This window comes from Strigops habroptila, chromosome 4 (assembly GCF_004027225.2).
Source record: "Strigops habroptila isolate Jane chromosome 4, bStrHab1.2.pri, whole genome shotgun sequence".
NCBI lineage: Eukaryota > Metazoa > Chordata > Aves > Psittaciformes > Psittacidae > Strigops > Strigops habroptila.
In genome coordinates this window covers 59135467-59153455 of record NC_046358.1, presented here as the reverse complement: position 1 = coordinate 59153455, position 17989 = coordinate 59135467, and the positions used below count along the sequence as shown (strand labels likewise).

At 37.8% G+C, this 17989-nt stretch overlaps 1 protein-coding gene across 2 annotated transcripts in view; it reads left to right on the top strand.

The window, feature by feature from the left end:
- SLC1A2 (solute carrier family 1 member 2) overlaps window positions 1-17426 on the top strand; it is an 86613-nt gene extending 69187 nt beyond the window's left edge. For both annotated transcript variants that reach the window (XM_030484605.1, XM_030484606.1), the window contains 2 exons: window positions 3494-3725; window positions 7246-17426. In XM_030484605.1, coding sequence (XP_030340465.1) covers window positions 3494-3725; window positions 7246-7320 — 307 coding nt within the window. In that variant the 3' untranslated portion in view covers window positions 7321-17426. The remainder of the gene's footprint in view (window positions 1-3493; window positions 3726-7245) is intronic.
- The last annotated feature ends 563 nt before the right edge of the window (window positions 17427-17989 follow it).

The window sequence follows — 17989 nt, the reverse complement described above, 5'->3', positions numbered from 1 at the left end:
GCCATGTAGAAATCTTCTATAACATTTGAGTTCCAGATAATGAAAGCTTTTAAAAAATGTCCTATTCTATGAGTTTTTTCAATATTCCTGATGAAAGAAAATGTCAGAACATCAAGTGATTTTACAGTACTACCATCGCCTGAAACTGTGGTCTTACCAAAACCAGTTTTGCATGATTTGGTCATGGTGTAACACAAAGCTGACTGTTGATTGTCCTTAAACTTGGCACTCTCTCCTTCAAATTTGAGCCAAAAAGTTTTTGTATCAATTTCTCTTAAGTCACTCCAATATCTGGAGGTTAAGTTGCTCAACCTTTCCCCTTCCCATGTACACATGCACAGTGTGAGCTCTTTCACCAGGCAAGTTTCCCAAGATTTCACAACTCTCATCATTTCTCAGTTTACAACTAAGCACCACACAGCAGTGACATTTAATAGGACTGTAAAGACATGCCAACAGCTGGAATAAAACCAGCTTCTTTTGCTCTAGCCAGAAGCTGGCTACTTTCCAGCTGTAAGACTGACAAGCTCAGAAAATATCCTAGCACAAACTCAAATACAGTGAGATTTTGCAGTGAAGAGAGGAAGTAGAGAAAATGGGCTCGAACGGTTGATTCACTGTTTAAACCTTCATTCAGTATCTCAGAAATAGACTGCTTGACTTCTGACTCTGTTCCTTGGCTTAGATCTAAATTCAGAATATTCAGAAACAGTTGACATCTGGATGTTATAGACAGGGCCTTATATAAATTGAATTAAACTATAAAAAACAGGAGCTCTTTCCTATAATGAGAGGTAAGGCAAGTTAAACATGCCACCTGGTCTTTGAATTAGCTAAGATTTTCATCCCCTTTCTAAAATCTAGTAAAGTTAATATACTGGGTTTTCAAGCTTTCCAGGAACAGGAATAACTTTTTTGCATACTAGCATGCTATATAGGCACTATGACATTAATAACAAGGTGGCTTGATTCAGTTGTTCTCATTTTTATCCCTTTCATCTACATTGTTAAGCTTCCAGTTCTTCTGATTTATGACAGTTTAAGGAAATTGTGTATTAAATCTTATCAAGATTTAAAGGTTATTCCAAAACCCATTCTTACCAGATGTTGAGTTGGCTTTTGAGAGAGAACTTTGACTTTCAGTCCCATTATTCCTCTCAGAAGCTGCTATGGACAATGCAGAAATAGCTGTGTTGGGGCAAGTCATTTACTAGACTACAACTTTCCTATATTGATTTCGTTTACAGTGTTCCAGCATAACTGGAATTAATTGGTTAGGGTTTTTTAATAGAAGAGTACATACAGTTTTCTTTGTTCTTCTTAGGGTGTTCTTTGTCCCAAAAAGAGGTCAGTGGCACTTTGCTGTTGATTCCTGACAGCTGAGACTTTGTCCTTTCTGTTCTGTAAGGAACTTGTTTGCTTTTCTTCACACAGTATGGCAGGTTCTGCAGAGTGGGCAGTTTGTAGCACTGAACCACTAGGCTAGTAGTACAAGCATAGGGGCTGGAGCATCTCCTTAAATGACCCTTTCAGAATTTGTATCATGCTTCAATTATATATTCTGTTCACCTTGGTTTTTTGACATCCTGTAATATCCCTCCATCATGTGGCATCCATGAGTGCTTTCAACATTTAATAACACTCATAGAAAACCAAAAAGTTTTCTTTTTGTGGAACTGTGTTGCTAGGTCCAGTATATTTGATGGTCTTAACTCAAAATTACATTCAGAAATTCATCTTTTCCTCTTCTGCCACTCTGACCAGGTTTAAAGCATCCTTCACAGGCATGGAACAAAAGTGGTGTAAAGCATTTCATCTGTGTGAAGCCAAACTGGAAAGATGATTTCCTCCTATGGGTTGTTGGGTTTGTTTGGTTTTTGGGAGAGTTCTTGGAGGAGTTTTTTCCTTCTCAGTATTCTTTTGATAACAAAAACATATAAAGGAAGTGCTTCAACTAAGATATCATGCCACGAACTTCAAATATGTAAGCATGATAATGTAGAGAGGGAAAGGAGAAACTTAAAAGGGAATGCAGTTCCACAGCTGGAAAAGGCAGATTTACAGATACTTAAAGCAAAAATGTTAAAAAGGGCTCAAAATTTTGTATGGCCATAAATAGGCATGTGTAACTAATGTTTATCAGTTTGGGGTTTATATTTTTAGGTCTTTCCCCTTGTTGTTCTACAGGAAAATGAGATGTCACACAAATCTAGTACCAGAAATATTAGAAAGGGTGTTTACTAATTAATCACTGTCTTGGGAAATGAGGTCTTAAATTCTGGGTTTTCTGACACTTGGCAAATGTCTGCACTATTCAACCTGCCCGTTTGTGTAAATGAGTCTTTATAGATATACCTCTGAGAATTAATCAGTGTAATTGTCTCCCTGACCTATTTGAAAAAGCTAGACGTATTTGTTGCAGTAGTTTTACTTGCTGCAGTAGCTCGAAATTGAAACCTCAGTCAGAAGTTTTTTAGGAGTCTTATGTTTGGTTCAGACATGAAGAGGCAAATTAGATTGTAAATTATTTCAATATGTGCAATACATGGGCGGTAGGAAAGATAGCAGGAACCCATAGTCCTGCAGTGCTCTGTAGGATCTTCATTTTTTGCAGAATTTGGGGCAGAATTGTGAGATCAGGGAAAATCCACAACCATGAGTTCACTGCTGACAGATAGAGCCACACTCTAAAAACAAGTCAGGAGAAAGATGGTGTGCCTGTCTAATGGCATCCTGTCCAGGAAGTGCCAACAAATACATGTCTTTGTAATGAAGCATGGGAGCCTCTGTTGGCATCCTCCTGCAACAAAGGGCACTCATTACCTGTCACAGGCTCATCATTTCGTAGGCCTTGACTTATATTTGGTTGTCTTATACGCTGAGCTCTGGCATATGGTAGCGTGAGTGGGCATGCTGCCACACTACCAGATGACCATCTGCAAAGATGGTGCCAGGAGAGGAGCTTTGATGGCCTGAGCTTCATGGAGAGATTTCAGGCATTTTTTTAACCTGTAGGTTGCTCACTGAGAATGAAGGGACAGGCCATTTGTTAATCTGTCCCAGAAATGAGAACATTTTGTTGAAGTGTTCAGGATCCAAAATCCTTTCCTCTTGGCTACATCAAGTTCAGTGCTCTGATAAGTTCTGATTAAACAAAGGGCAATGATGTGAGCCTGGCACCCTGACATTGAAAACTCCAGCTCCAGAAGCTGGAGAAATCTGTCAAGCACAGCTCTGCAGTTTGTCTGTGTCTCTAGCACAAGTTCTTTGCCAAAATCCATGAGTATGAGCAGCTGGGACATGGGAGTTTGCACATCCTCCATCTGAACAAGTTCCCTGGGAAAACAGGCTTGAAAAACTCCCATCTTTCTGTTCTAAAGATGCCTTAAACTTTCTGAAATAAATGCAGTAACTGTAACATGAACAGGGCTGCCATGCCCTACTTTTTCTTCCTCTCGTGCCATTCAGTCTCTGCCTTTTGCTTCTTTTGTAGGGACCGGATGAGAACGTCAGTCAATGTAGTGGGGGATTCTTTTGGTGCTGGCATTGTCTACCACCTTTCCAAGGCAGAACTTGACACCATTGATTCCCACCATAAAGGTCACGAAGACATTGAAATGACCAAGACTCAGTCAATCTATGACGACATGAAAAATCATAGGGAAAACAACTCAAACCAATGTGTTTTTGCTGCTCACAACTCAGTCATAGTAGATGAGTGCAAGGTACCTTTCACATTTATGGATATTGAGACATGTATATAGCACTGCATGCTTTATCTTATTTTTTAACCTGCATGTATTTTTCAAATCGTTCTGCAAATAACAATGTGACAACAAGGTCCATGAACTCGACATTTTGAATGAATTTGAGCAGTTTAAAAGATGGTTTTTTACACTCTTCTTTAAAGTTGTCATTTGAGGGAAAAAATCATGTACATTGTTTACATATCAAAAGGCAAGATGCAACGTATTATGGAATATGCCAAGACACAGAGAATATGGCATCACCTTCTATGGACATTTACTTGATTTTCTATGGCAACAGAGAACTTAATTGCCAACCCAAATGAAGGATAGCTGCAATTCAGATACAGGTGTTGTCATTTGCTGACTGCCTTCATGATATGCTGTTCAGAGATGGACATGTTGAATGCACTTTAGCATCAGAATGCTCCTGCACTCACACAGCATGCTTACGCTTTGCTTTTGTCATCATTCCTGAGTCATTAAGTCACAAACATTGTTCTCTCTGTCTAAGCCTTGCTGTAACTAACATGGATTATTAGTAGTAATAATAACATCTTGATCAGAGGAAAGTGAGCTTGAGAAACCCCACCAGTTGAATGAGAAAACAGTTGAGGAGGTTAGTGGTTTAAAATTTACTAAGCACACACCATTAGGACTGGGCAGTTTAAAATCAAGAGAGTTTTTGAAAAGGGGGAGAAAGAGAGTAAAACAAAGTGGAAATTTTAATTTCATTGGGGAGATTTTTCTGTTATTTATTAATACCCGGATCTGGTCCTGTACACTGTCTTTGACATGGTGAATTTGCCAGTGAACCTACCTCAACCATTTATTCACACAGATTCTCTTGCATCTTCCAGTTGCCACAACTGAGCCAGTATTTAACTATGAATGCCTACATTAAGTCCATTAGAAGAACACCATATGTAATTGAAATGTAATTGCTGTTCTATCACTTTCACCTCTCTCCAGCCTGGATGGAAATGTTTTTCAGAACATTTTTCCCTAATGCTTACTTTGAGCTAATGACAGACCAAACCTGAATTTTCAGGGGGAAATTTAATACAGAACTCAGGAAATAAAACCATTTCATCCTATTTTTTCCCTGAATCTTGTGAGTTTTTTTAATAAAATTAGTTTTTAAAATTAAAACAAACATTTTGATCTGATATGGCTCTCCCTTCCTCTTATCACCCACTCTTTTTCCATGAGAAAAAAAAAAAAAAAGAAAAAGAATTTTGAAATGGAAAGAGAATAAATGCTTACAAAAACTTAAAAAATAATGTATATTTCTCAAAAAAGGAAAGGGCACAGAAGAGGTAAAAATTTGAAGGAAAAAAGAAACTCACTGAAAAGACAGATCTCATTTGATAAAAGATTTTTTTCAGTAAAATCAGCAGGCATACACACACACTTTTTGGTTAGCGTCTTCAGGAACTTTTGGAAAACTATTTTTCAGTGAAATAGACTCTGCTAATTTCAGTGGGTTTAATACAAATTAAGCTATTCTATATCAACCTGAATCAGGTTAATGGAACTGAATACTGATAGTTTTATCTCCTTCCACTCAGATTTGCACAGAGACAAAAGTCAAGCTAGAAAGTAGTAGCCCGTTAATGCAATACTTGCTGCACTTTCTTTCTTCCTTCAGTTTCTCATTTCATTTCAATCAGTTGAGGTAGTAGCTTACCTCAAAAACTTGTATTCATGGTGTGGTAGGTCATCCTAAGCACACCCTTTAATTAAAATATGGGACCAGTGATTAATGAGCTGAAGGTATTTGTTGTTTTTCATTGTTTTAGGTTTGCTCTGAGTGTGGTCTCATTTTGCACTTTTAAACTCATGAAAAGAGCCAGGGTTTACTGGATGAGCACAAGACTGACTTTCAGGAGATCACTTGTCTTGTCCATGTGTCTGTCTGCAAGCTGCCAAAAGGATGTGATGTTGTGGTCTACTTTATAAGCTATGAATAGAATATATGCTGATATTTGCAAAGCATTTGGATCATGTTGGAGTTGTCTACAGCTCCCAAGTGTTAAGATAGCAAAGGCAATAGACTGTAGGATTTGGTGCTTCAAAACAGCCAGCTGTTAAATCCGAAGAGACATCTCTTCATTCTGTCAAATGCACTGGTGGGTTGAAAAGCTTACTAAAACTCTGGTCGGAATTTGGGAAAGCTAATCTACTAGCATGTCCTTTCTATTTACTTTCTGTAATATATTCCATGTATAACGCTAGTAGTTTATAACTTTGCATGGTCAATGTGTATTATTAATAAGTAGTTTACCTTTATAGTTTACCTTTATATGGGGCTAGAGTGGTTGTTATTGCATGATATTTTTGTATTTTTTTTATTACCATATTTCACATGACTCTGTGATTTTCATTTCTGAATAAGCTGTCCATTCCTGTATTCGCATGTTTTCTCCTTTCAATTATCTAAGAAAAAGCTTGACTTTGTTTCAAAAATCAGTGCATTTTGTCATGTTTCTGTGTCCCAGTGCTTCCGTGCATCCAGTTTGTCCAGCATGGGGAATTTCAGCTCTGTCTTTAAGTTTTCATTTAAAGCTGAGGATGTTAACATAAAAGATAAGTTAGGAAAGAGTGAGACATCCATTTAGAATTAAATGAAAGGTTTTCTCACAATTATGATCTAGATCACTTTTGTAAAATTAAATCGTCATTTTATCTTTTTAGAACTTTTAAAGCCATTTGGCTGGAGCTATCTTTCTTGAAGCATGGGTTTATTTATAGTTATTTCTGGGACATACTGGCCAGTGTATACTGTGAGTTGTTAGATCACTATAGGTCTTCTACCATACTTAAAACCTAAAAAAATTAGCAGATATCTTCACAGCAAGAGTGATGTTTTGCTGTATTTTCGGTGAGACAAACATAGCATTATCATGAATTTTTGGTCTGACCATATTTTAAATCTTTCACTACATTGTTGAAAGAATGGTATGATGAACAATGCTTTTACAGCATATCTTTTCCTTAATTTCTTTAAAGGTGGTGTTTCTATGATTATTCTGGCTTTGCATATTTTGCATGTACCTGCATCAGCTATTCTGCTTTCCTAAGAAATTCCACTCAAAAAACATGGCTTTCTACATTAAAAAAAAAAAAAAAAAAGAAAAAAAAGAAAAAAAAGTGATCCGTTTTTTAAATAAGCTAGAGAAAACTATAGGAGATAGAAAGGTGTAGAATCTGAAGCATTTATTGAAAAAAAACCAAAACAAACAAAACAAAACCCTACAGCAAAGGCAAAGAAAATGTAGAACTTCTTTTCTACTACTAATGTTTTCTAGTTAGTGTGATAAATGAACAGGAGTTTCACTATTTGGGAGTATTGTGAATCCTGAATAAATATATTTTACATATCTAATAAGTCATGGTGTATGTAATTCCTGTAAATATCGTGATCTTCCGTGTAAAACTCATGACTTGTCAAAGTGCCTTGGCCTTTAAGTTGGTTGTTGATGATAATTACTTGCAGGTAACACTGGCAACCAATGGCAAATCTGCAGACTTCAGTATTGTGGAAGAAGAGCCTTGGAAACGTGAAAACTAAGGGAAGAGATTCCTAGCTCCATCTTTCATAAGCGATGAAGCTATCTTCTGGCAAAAGATACCATGATTCAAGAAGATTTCTCTTTTTTTTTTTTCCTCTATTTAACATCTACAGTTTCAGCTTACTTAATTTCTTAACTGAAACTTAGCAAAGATCTCATCATGTCATTGTAGTGTCTTTGCCAAGCAATCATCCGTAACCATCTGTCTCCCTTGAGTTACTGTTTGGATGATGCAGCTGGAGAACACTCCATGCAATGCAATGTGCTCTCACCCACCTCCCCTTTCATTCAAGACACAGAGAATGTAAATGCTGCAAAATGGGAAGATAAAAGTGCCAGTACAGTTCACTATAGGGACTCAGGATCACACATACAGGAGAAACATAACACCACGTAAGCCTTCAAGTGTTTTGGTGACTCTTGTGGCATACCTGATCTATTTAGCACTGTATGGCTAAAATATCTTTTAAAAATCTCCATAAAGAATTCTGTTTGTTTTAATAATAACAAGCACTGTATTTTTATGTCTAGTTGTACTTCAAACTGAACTTAGATCCAGGGGCAAGATTAATGTATAGAAGTTAATAAATTATCGTAGACATTTTGTTAGATCAGTACAACTAATACTTAGCATCAAGACAAGACCTTAGATTTGTATGTGCACGTGATGTGCTTTTTATCAGCTGTCCCAGGGCGGGTGCAGCCTTTATTTTACGATGAGGCTGTGCTGCTTTGTGACTACAATGCATCATATAATACAAGGCAGTATCATTGCAGGGGTGGTAGTTCCTGTACTAAATCTATGCCTGATGTACAAAATCCAGAATACCATGGGCTCAGTTATTCCATTTTTAATCAGAGCAGGTAGCACCTTACTATTTACCCTACTCTACTGATATCAGAGGGATTCCTCATGTGGACGGGACTAGTCAAGTAAAGTACTACTAAGACTGCTTGCAGATGTCATGATTGGGTACTTGATAATGACCTATAAGCAAATTCTGAATCCATTACTCTAAGAAACTGGGAGGTTTTGAATGTGATCATCAGTGACATCTGGTATGAATTGAAAGCCATCTTTCAAGTATGTGTTGTATTTCAGAGAATGGCTAAATCCTGAATTCATTGCTAAGGCAAATTCCATATAGGTTTAATAGAATTTGGCCAGGGTTAGGACTGAAGGAAGAATAAAGCAGAATTTCAGGATTTAGTCCAGTACATTGGATATACATCTCTCTCTTTTTCAGAGTAACAATTCATGTAACTCTCTAATGTCAGAGAAATGTTTTTAGAGCACATGGCATCTGAATTAACGAGATGGTGTTTGTCAACATAGGATAGCTGATTCATCCAGTCAGAAGAAATTACAGTCACAATGATCACCCTGTGAAATGTTTTTAAAGGTGCTTGTTAATACTCAGCAATTTTAAGACACTGATAAATGCTGTTATACTATCAGCAATGTTCTATAGCAAAGCTGAGCCACGTGGCCTTGGAGGGCTCTATCCGCAGAACAAATTTTGTGCAATTTTGGAGGGAGCTCTCGGAGGTTCTCAGAAAGAATCAGAACACGAGCATGAACTTAAAAATGGTAGAAAACGGAGTTGAAACGTTTACGGAAATAGGCCATTCAGTGTCTATGCTCAGACCTGTCATGGGTTTAAACAGGAATAATATTTTTTAACTGTAGAGTGGTATTTGGCTATATAGAAGCTATTAAAATATAAACACAATATGCTTTTGCTCATCTGCATTCATATAAATATCCCCAAAAATGCACATGGACCTTAGCCAGCCAAGGCTGCTTGCATGATTAATAATGTGCAAGATCAAGTCCATTGTCAGAGTATCCCTCATTTAAGCATTTGTTGTTGTGAAGTATTTTGCTTGCCATTGTATTTTTGTCCTTATTTGCATGGCAGGGGTACAATCCTAAGCAAAATGGCCTACATAATTTAACAAATATTGAAACACTGTGAATTCTGTTGGCCTCTAACATGTATTAGAAGTGGAGACCTTTTCCAGAGGCTTCCTGAAGCATCTTAAGGATTATTTTTTTTCATGAGGGATAAAATTGTAGGATATTCAGAGGAGTGGTAGTCAGGTTGCATTCTCATTTCTGTAGTCCTTGGTATTGGCATATCCAGAGTTAACCTATAGAGCTGGCTGCTGCTTCTCACAATTTGCGTTAGAAGACATTTTTACCACTGGGTTATGTGCCAGAAATGTGCCTGGGATAGTGCGTAGGTGCTCTAAAATGTTACCTACTCTGAGGGTGCTGGCTCACATCAAGTGAAATTTACTGTGGCTTGAGTCATAGTCATATCCAAGAATAACACACAGTGTTTACTCCGGTTTATATCCAGTATTCTTGAGAGACTTCACAGCACAGCTTGACCATTACAAGATGACTTTCCATCCTCTTCACTGAAGCAATTTCTTAGGAGCAGTGACTCTGATTTCTTGCCTTGCAAGAAGCTTTAGAAAACTGGTCCATACACTTTTAGCTGTCATTTGAAACTGTTTAGCAGTTGGAAACAAATAGGAATGCCAGCAACATGTGACTCGGCAGCTCCACAAAATTACATATTAAGAAAGACTTTTAGAATATGCTTACACTTCTCCACTTGGGACAGATTGTCCTTTGAAGAACGCTTCTTTGGATGGAGACTAGGGGAGGAAGGAATGGTGCTAGAGAGACCCCACCCGCATAAGGGAGAATAAATCTGGGTGTTTTGATAGGACTAGAATAGCAGACTGATTTTAAAATAGTAATTCTGTAGATACAGTAACTCAGGGATGTTTCGAAAGATAATTATGATGGTATTTCTCTATTTAAATGTGGATGTGGGAGAAGAAGAAATGTTGGTTTTGGTATACTCGTCTGCTTTTAGCCTGATGGAATATTTAATATAGTGTTACTCTGGTGCAGCACTGTATTTAACCATCAAAAAGCTTTCCATTTCTCTGGGAAAATGTAACTCACTCTTGGCTTGCATTTCTTGATTTGCTCATTCCACATGGGGCTGGGTTGCTACTTAACTAAACAAACAGAAAATGACCCAGGGGCTGGCCACTTCAGCTAATACAAGGCTCACATTTCAGCAGACCGTGCTGGTTACTTGCCAGTCTCTTTTTACCTTCACTAGGAGTGTGGATGCACTAATTTGGATCTGGCAAACCTTTTGTATTTGTTCACAGTGCTGGCAAAGTTAAAGGAAAAGCACAGTGGATAGTGACCTGTTTTCTGTGTAGTTCCTAAACAAATTTCTTTGTACCTTCATCTCATTTGCTGCTCTGCACCCCCCCATTCCCGCCCCACCACCTCCTTGTCTGTGCAACTGCGATATCCTTTGCCCTTTGGCTTGCTGATAGGACACTGGCACATGGAAAAGTCTAGACCAGGCAAAGACTCAGTTAATTGCATGCTTAATTAAGTACATGCTTATGCATTTGCTTTCTGCATTTACTGCTGAAGCTAAGTTGGCATCTGTCCATTGAAACTAAAGTGCACTGAACATTGAAACTGCAGAAGAGATGGAGCACTTTGCTAGTGAATTTATTTCTTCATTGCTTCCCTTAAAAGACAAAGGCTGCACCAGCATTGTAAGAAGATGCTTCAAATAGGTAGGAGATAAGCCATTTGAACCATATTATGGGATGTGCTCTTTCTGCCTGAATTGGCGAGAAACTCAGTATGTCTTTGAAAAACTGTGTTTGTTGAAGTAAAATCTGTGTCTTCAATACTCTGACTAAATGAAAGCCCCACTGAAATCTGTGGGAGTCATGGGCTTCCAGGAAAGGTCAAGTCACTTCTTGGCTGCGTTAAGTTGTAAGACATTTCACAATCCCATCCCAGGGAATAGTCTTTGTCTGCTATTTATAAGCACGTTGATTCTCACATCAAAATCAAAAAAGATTTCTGTCAAGATGCTGCTTTTTTGCCTAATTGTTTCTATGCTACACGTCCAGCAATGAGTTTAAAACTCAGCACAAAAATAAGGGATTTTTCCATTTCTTCCTGGAGATCCAGCTGATCTCCATTTCTTTCTCAAAGCACACGGAATTCCAAACTTTGTGCCACTTAAAAGCATATAGTATAGATTTCTGATTTGTTTTCCATCACTCCCAGACTCATTCGTCTCCCAGCAGTAGATACTCGGAAGAGCAGACTGCTCGTCGAGAAACTGCAGCGACAGTGTTTGAACAAATTTATTCTGGCAACTGCCTGGATTTTCTTCGTTTCCTTGCATTTGCTTGTGTTGTTGCAGCCCTGTTGTGGCAACACAGCAGCAAGAGCACAAATCCCCAAAACCATAGGCAGTATTAAACCTCACCTCTAACACTCACTTCTGCAATCAGCTTTATCTTTAGTACTGGGCTCGAAAGAATCCTTCTGTGGAAATATAAAGATATAACTGTTTCTCATTTCATTAAGTTCCATTATCTATTTTTATGGATGCATTTGAATTAATTTACAGAAGGATAAATAAGGGCACTTTATAAAACTGTACTGTAATATTATCCTTTTATGAGCCAGAAGACTATCCTTGATTTTATTACTGTGACTTCTAAGGCCACGATTAAGTATTTGTCATAGTAGTTATTATGATGGGTGTATAGTCCACTGGGACAATTCACCTTGGCAATAATTCACCATATAAGACTATGTAGAAGCTCCTGTTCCCACACTCTTGGGAAGATGAGTTATTTTCTTCCCTCCAACCATATTGATGACTTTTGTTTCCAACAGGCACTAGGGCTTGTCTCTCTGTGGTCCCCCAGCCTGGGTACAGATTGTACGATGGGTGCCTCCCTCATTTTTTCCTCCTGATCATGTTGGATGTGAAGTTGAAATCTGCTGCTATGAATGAGTCAAACCACTGCTGATGTCCAGGTGCTGATAATTCTTTTACATCTTGTTTGGTTGAGCTTCCTGGCACAAGGCTCTGAGGAACCATCCCTTCCCAGAGACATTTTCCCCTGTTTGGGGGAAATCTGGTGACTTCCCACTGTGGGATTGATACAAATCTTAATGGAGAAGGTGGTTGTGTACTTGCAACTATGGGTTTTATGGAAAACCCAGGCTCCAAACACTGAAAAAACTAGAGTATGTGATTGAGCCACTGAATAGGTCTCTACTAGTTCAGGATGGAGATAACCAACAGGCTAAGTGCAGGATTTGGGGAGGCAAAAAGACTTGTGAGATTTCTCACTTCACTCAAATTTGATCCCCTTTCACATCCAACTGCATCTGTTGCAGAGCCAATGCTGATTGATGCCAGAGTGTCCAATCCCTCTAGTCTGATTTGTCAAAATTCAGGAGTCCTGCAGTTGTTTTTAATGATGCTCTGTGGCCCACAGCATTACATGAAGGGAAACTGTCATAGGCAGCATCACACAACCTGGATTGTCTGGTACCTGTATATTACTTTGTACATAAATAGGATATTTCACAGGGATTTTTATATCATTCTTTTCTATTTTATTTTTTTTTCTACAGTTTTTCAAAGACTGGATGCAAACTGTGTTTACAAATTGATTTTGCAGTCAGTATTGTAGATTGTAACATTTCCATTTTGGTGTTTTATATGGGCTTGTGAGTTCTTGAATACTACAGGTTGACCTTCCTTCTTAAAGACAATTGCATACACTTCCATCCAATATATCTTGCTTCTTTCTTAAATATATCAAGTTTCCTAGCTTCTGATGTGAACTCTCACTTGTAGAATGCATCAGAAAAAGCTGCATATGTATTTATATTGTTAAATATGATATGCTCAATATGGATTTAGTTATTAATACAGGTTTTACGAGTTTGTACTTGTTCTCTGGAAACTACAGTGTAGACTGAACTAAATTACTTAGTATCTGTACTTTACAGACACACTAATATTTTCTTAGAATGTTTTCTATATACCCATATAAGGTAAGGGATAATCCTTTATAGGCAATTTGTACCTTAGAACAAAACCAGTTTTCTTAGAACATTTAGGATGGGTGAAATGTTTTTGTGTTATGTTTAGTGTTGAATTATAAACAAAGCACAAAATGCAAGAAGCAAATAGGAATTTCAAGATCATAGAATCATAGAATCACAGAATGATTTGGATTGGAAGGGACCTTAAAGCTCATCCAGTTCCAACCCCATGCCACGGGCATGGACAGCTTCCGCTAGACCAGGTTGCTCCAAGCTCCGTCCAACCTGGCCTTGAACACTGCCAGGGATGGGGCAGCCACAGCTTCTCTGGGCAACCTGTGCCAGCGCCTCACCACCCTCACAGGGAAGAACTTCTGCCTAAGATCTCATTTAAATCTCCCCTCTGTCAGTTCAAAGCCATTCTCCCTTGTCGTGCCACTACAGGCCCTTGTAAAAAACCCCTCTTCAGCTTTCCTCTTTGCCCTTTAGGCACTGGAAGCTGCTCTAAGGTCTCCCCAGAGCCTTCTCTTCTCCAGGCTGAACGAGCCCAGCTCTCTCAGCCTGAGGCGTCCTTAAATGCTGCAGTTCATTACAGAACAATGTTATACTAATCTGAACAATCTTCTAGATTGACTGTCTTGGGCAATCGTCCCTTATTTTTGTCATTTTTCCTGGTGTTACCTTTGCCAGATCCTACAGTTCTTTCTTAGGATGTGATCACATATAATTGGCTGACTCAGAATACAGCTAAAGAAAGCTGGAGATCTGCATAAGCAAAAAATATGTTATCAGGTACCCAGTCCATCTAGCTACAGTACATTGTATATGAGTTCAGCCTGTGGAAAGAACTCGTGATTTGGCCACCAACCTTTGCCTTCTTGAAAAGGGACCAACTATGGGACCAGTCTAATTGGCTAGCATCTATACAAACACCTCCTGCTTTCTTATGTATTTTAAAGAGAACAACCACTATATTTTTTGACCAGGACAAGTGACAGTTGCTTCTCTATTATGGTCACCTGTTCCCATTAGGCAAATACCTGTTGACGTTAAGGCTGTGGCTATAATAATTTCTAATTAATCAAAAAGGAACTGGGTTTAGAGGAATAAAAATAAATTAATATAAATATCATAACAATTACATCACTAAAAATCTTTTATGGCCTATTAGTTCTTTGACTGTGAGTTAAAACAAAGAAAACATTGAATAGCAATTACTGCTGTCCCAGTATGACTGATACTGGGTATGTATGTCTTCAACTATTCAGAAATCCCTGGGGCCATGTTATTCTGCTGAGGTTTTGGAGTCTAAATTCCTAGTTGATGTATATGTAGAAGTGTGTTGATATATCCTTGTGTTTTACTCTCTTTCTTGTACTTTGAGTCAGATGTACCAGGTATTATCTTAATAGGTACTGCAGGTAGAATAGTTCTGAGTTACTAATAGTTGTAAAACTTTATTGATACCAGTTTTGACATTTTGTTGAAGCATGATGTCCAGTGCCTCTCTGCACTTAGTGTAGATAATGTAGCTATCGATATGTAATTTCAGTGAAATGGTGTATACAGTATGTGTAGCAGTGCTCTAATTTAATTTAATTGGTTTCTGTGTATTGAGTCACAGTAGAAAATTAGACTGTCTTTTAAAATCCTGTTCTACTTTCTGTCTGTCATTTGTATCTGGGTTTGTTTCCTTTTGGCCATTCAATTGATTAGTTTCCACTGCTTAGTGATTGATTTGTCTATTATGGAGTATCCTGTTCCGATAACATTCAGAATCATGTACACAGCCAATTTACCATAAAAATGTTATTCTTAGTTTTCAGCTATCTAACCAGAGTGTAGTACCAGTTAGTACCTGCATGCGTGTAGTTCCCTGGCACTGAGTGAAAGTGTTCCCAGCATAGATTTATTGCCTTGTGAATGCAGTTGTTACGACATTAAGAATTAGCGTTTACCTGGAATTATTAGTTTTGTTTTATACTTGTTTGCTTGAAATGTTAGGACTCTTTATCACCATAAGTTGAGTAAGTCACTGTTTACATTGGCACAGTGAATAAGGGGAAATCGATTTAACTACATTCCTACAGGATGCCCTGGCTGCTTTTGACTCTGTGCACTGTTCAGCCCTTAGTCACATCATGGCATCACAGGATCCCTCTGAGTAACTTCCAGGTCCTCCTTGACTACAAATGCCAGGAAATCAAGTGCAGTCACCTGGCTGTGACAGAGAAAGGCTGCATGGGGCTGCCTGTCCTCTCCAGAGTGCCTGAGGGGTCAAAGTAGGAATCTCTGCTTCATTCCCTTGGCAGGAACAGTCTCTGTGAGAGATGAATATGCTCATAGACAAAAGGTGCACTGTTTCTTTCATTGATAAAAAAGGATATTAGTACTTATTTGGAAATGAAATGCAAAGCGAAATGCTTCTCAAGCTACTGTGGTTGTTGTACAGGCCTGTTTGTTAGTCATAAAAAGTATGTCTGATCATAAAACAGACATATGAAGGATAAAGTCTGTGGCAAAAATTTTCTGAAATCAGGGCTACAATTCAGTTATGTGAAAAAACAAGACTTTTCTGGTGGTTCTGAAAGAGCTTGAGACAGCAAGAAGCAGCTGGTTCATTGCTAAATACCCAGGGCTTAAATCTCATAAATATAATCATCCTCTGTAAGTGGAAAGAGATAAAATCAGGCCCCAAAGCACAGGTAGCATTCTGCTTGGTGAAGCATCCCACTTGGTGAAGCATCCCATTACGGTGCTTCAGTATGAATTATACACTGCAGTACTATACACTACCTATTCATCATCCCTTGCCCCCTCTTAAAAGTGACCAAACGTGAGCTGGAATATTTTCAGATGTTTCATGTCAAAAGGATGAAAAGGAAAAAGAATAATGTTGGTCTTTTCCTTACACTCAGAAAGTTCCCCAGATTTTGAAATTACCTACTGTACAGTATCTATAGCAGAGTTTATTTAAAAACTAATCATAAGAGTCATTTAGGTTGGAAAAGACCCTTAAGATCAAGTCCAACTATTGTACAACTTGTTTACTTTACATCACAGGAAATAAAAAGGCACAGGGAGTGTGAGTATGGTGATAACAGTTAAAGCTTATGTTTCAATTCTATTACTGTACAGGAAAATTGCTATTTTGCTAGCTGTTAATAACAAGATGATGTTATTATTACAAAGAAAACACTGAATTCAGAAAAACTGAACAGAGCTAATTTCAGCATAATATTTTTCCTAAGATATTATGCAGCACAAAAATTGTCTTGATAGTATTTAGTATCCGTACAAATCATTCAGATGTTTTAGTACTGATTATGTTATTTGCACTGATTTTCTCTATTTACAACAATGAAACTACTTACATTTTGCATCAGTGTAAGAGGAAAAACATAATCATCCTTCCTTTAAGTATAAGTTACTTGATTTGTTTTAGCAAGATACTATGGTTTTCACTAATTGCTATAAACAGCTTCTATCAATGACATTTTTGCAAAGAAAAAGAGTGGAAAAAATACTGAAATTTTGAAAACTTATTGTAAGATGCCCAAATATGAATTTCATTTTGATAGTAGTATTATTATAGTGTTTAAGTAGTGGAAGATGTGAATTGGAGATAAAGCCACTACCAGTAATCATTAGCAACTAATACTAGAAGATCTTGAAAGTAGTTGCATGTTTTTTATCAGCCTTTCTTTTCTCTCACCACTACAGAAGTACACTGTTTTCTAAAGCCAATCTTTTCTGCAGACACTATCACTCTGATAATTAACATAATGACAGAAAAATAGCACGTAGTTTTTAGTCCTGCTCTTCCAGAAGCTCTATATTTGTCATTCTTTGAACAACCAGAAACTGGAACTTGTCACAGAAGGATGAAATCTGTATTGAATCACAAAATCTTGAACGGAGATGATAAAATTTCTCCCAACTCTGGGCTCTGTTCTTGTAAATTGTAGTTGGAATGCCTCACAGATGGAGTCTGGTTTTTTTAGTTCAACAATTGGTAGTCATTTGCTTTTAATGCTTTCTTATGGTGTGAACTGATTTCTGTCACTTACATGTATAAAACAAACTAGACATTCTTTCTATACTGGAAATAGTCGTGAATATAATATTTCACTAAGTGTTGTACCTCTTCTGTACATATCAATAAATGTCGATTCATAATTTTCATGGCTTTTATATCTGTGAGTTTTAATGTCAGCCTGGGCTGAGTATGAGTGTGCTTTGGGTTTAGATAAAGTAGTCTGATGTGAGAGGCTGCCAGTTCTGAAAACTGCAGGCAGGGTGGAAGATGGGCCTGACTGCCAACGTGTTAGAAATATCACCCCTCACCACTGTATCTTCTAAATACTCCAGGGTACTGGCTGCAACTGAGATCATTTGCTGCAAAGGCCAAGATGCACTAGCTACAGTTCTTGCAATGAAGTCTAGAGAAGTGGGAAGAGATGTTAGAAGAGTAGGATGATACAATGCCATGGTTGCTGTTGCTTTAGAAACTTACTTCCCTACCCTGGATGCTGAAAAATAAATCTCTTCCTCATAGCCTTTCAAAAAAAAAAAAAAAAAAAAAAGGCTGTAGCTGAGCCCCTGGAGCACTTTGTAAAGAAATCAACTCTATTTAATATATGCATTAAGAGATGCTCATGGAGTGAACCATGGTCCACAGGACTGGCAGTTGGTAAGTATGGAGAGTAAGCTCTGACATTTATGCTCAGACGGAAATAGCATATCTA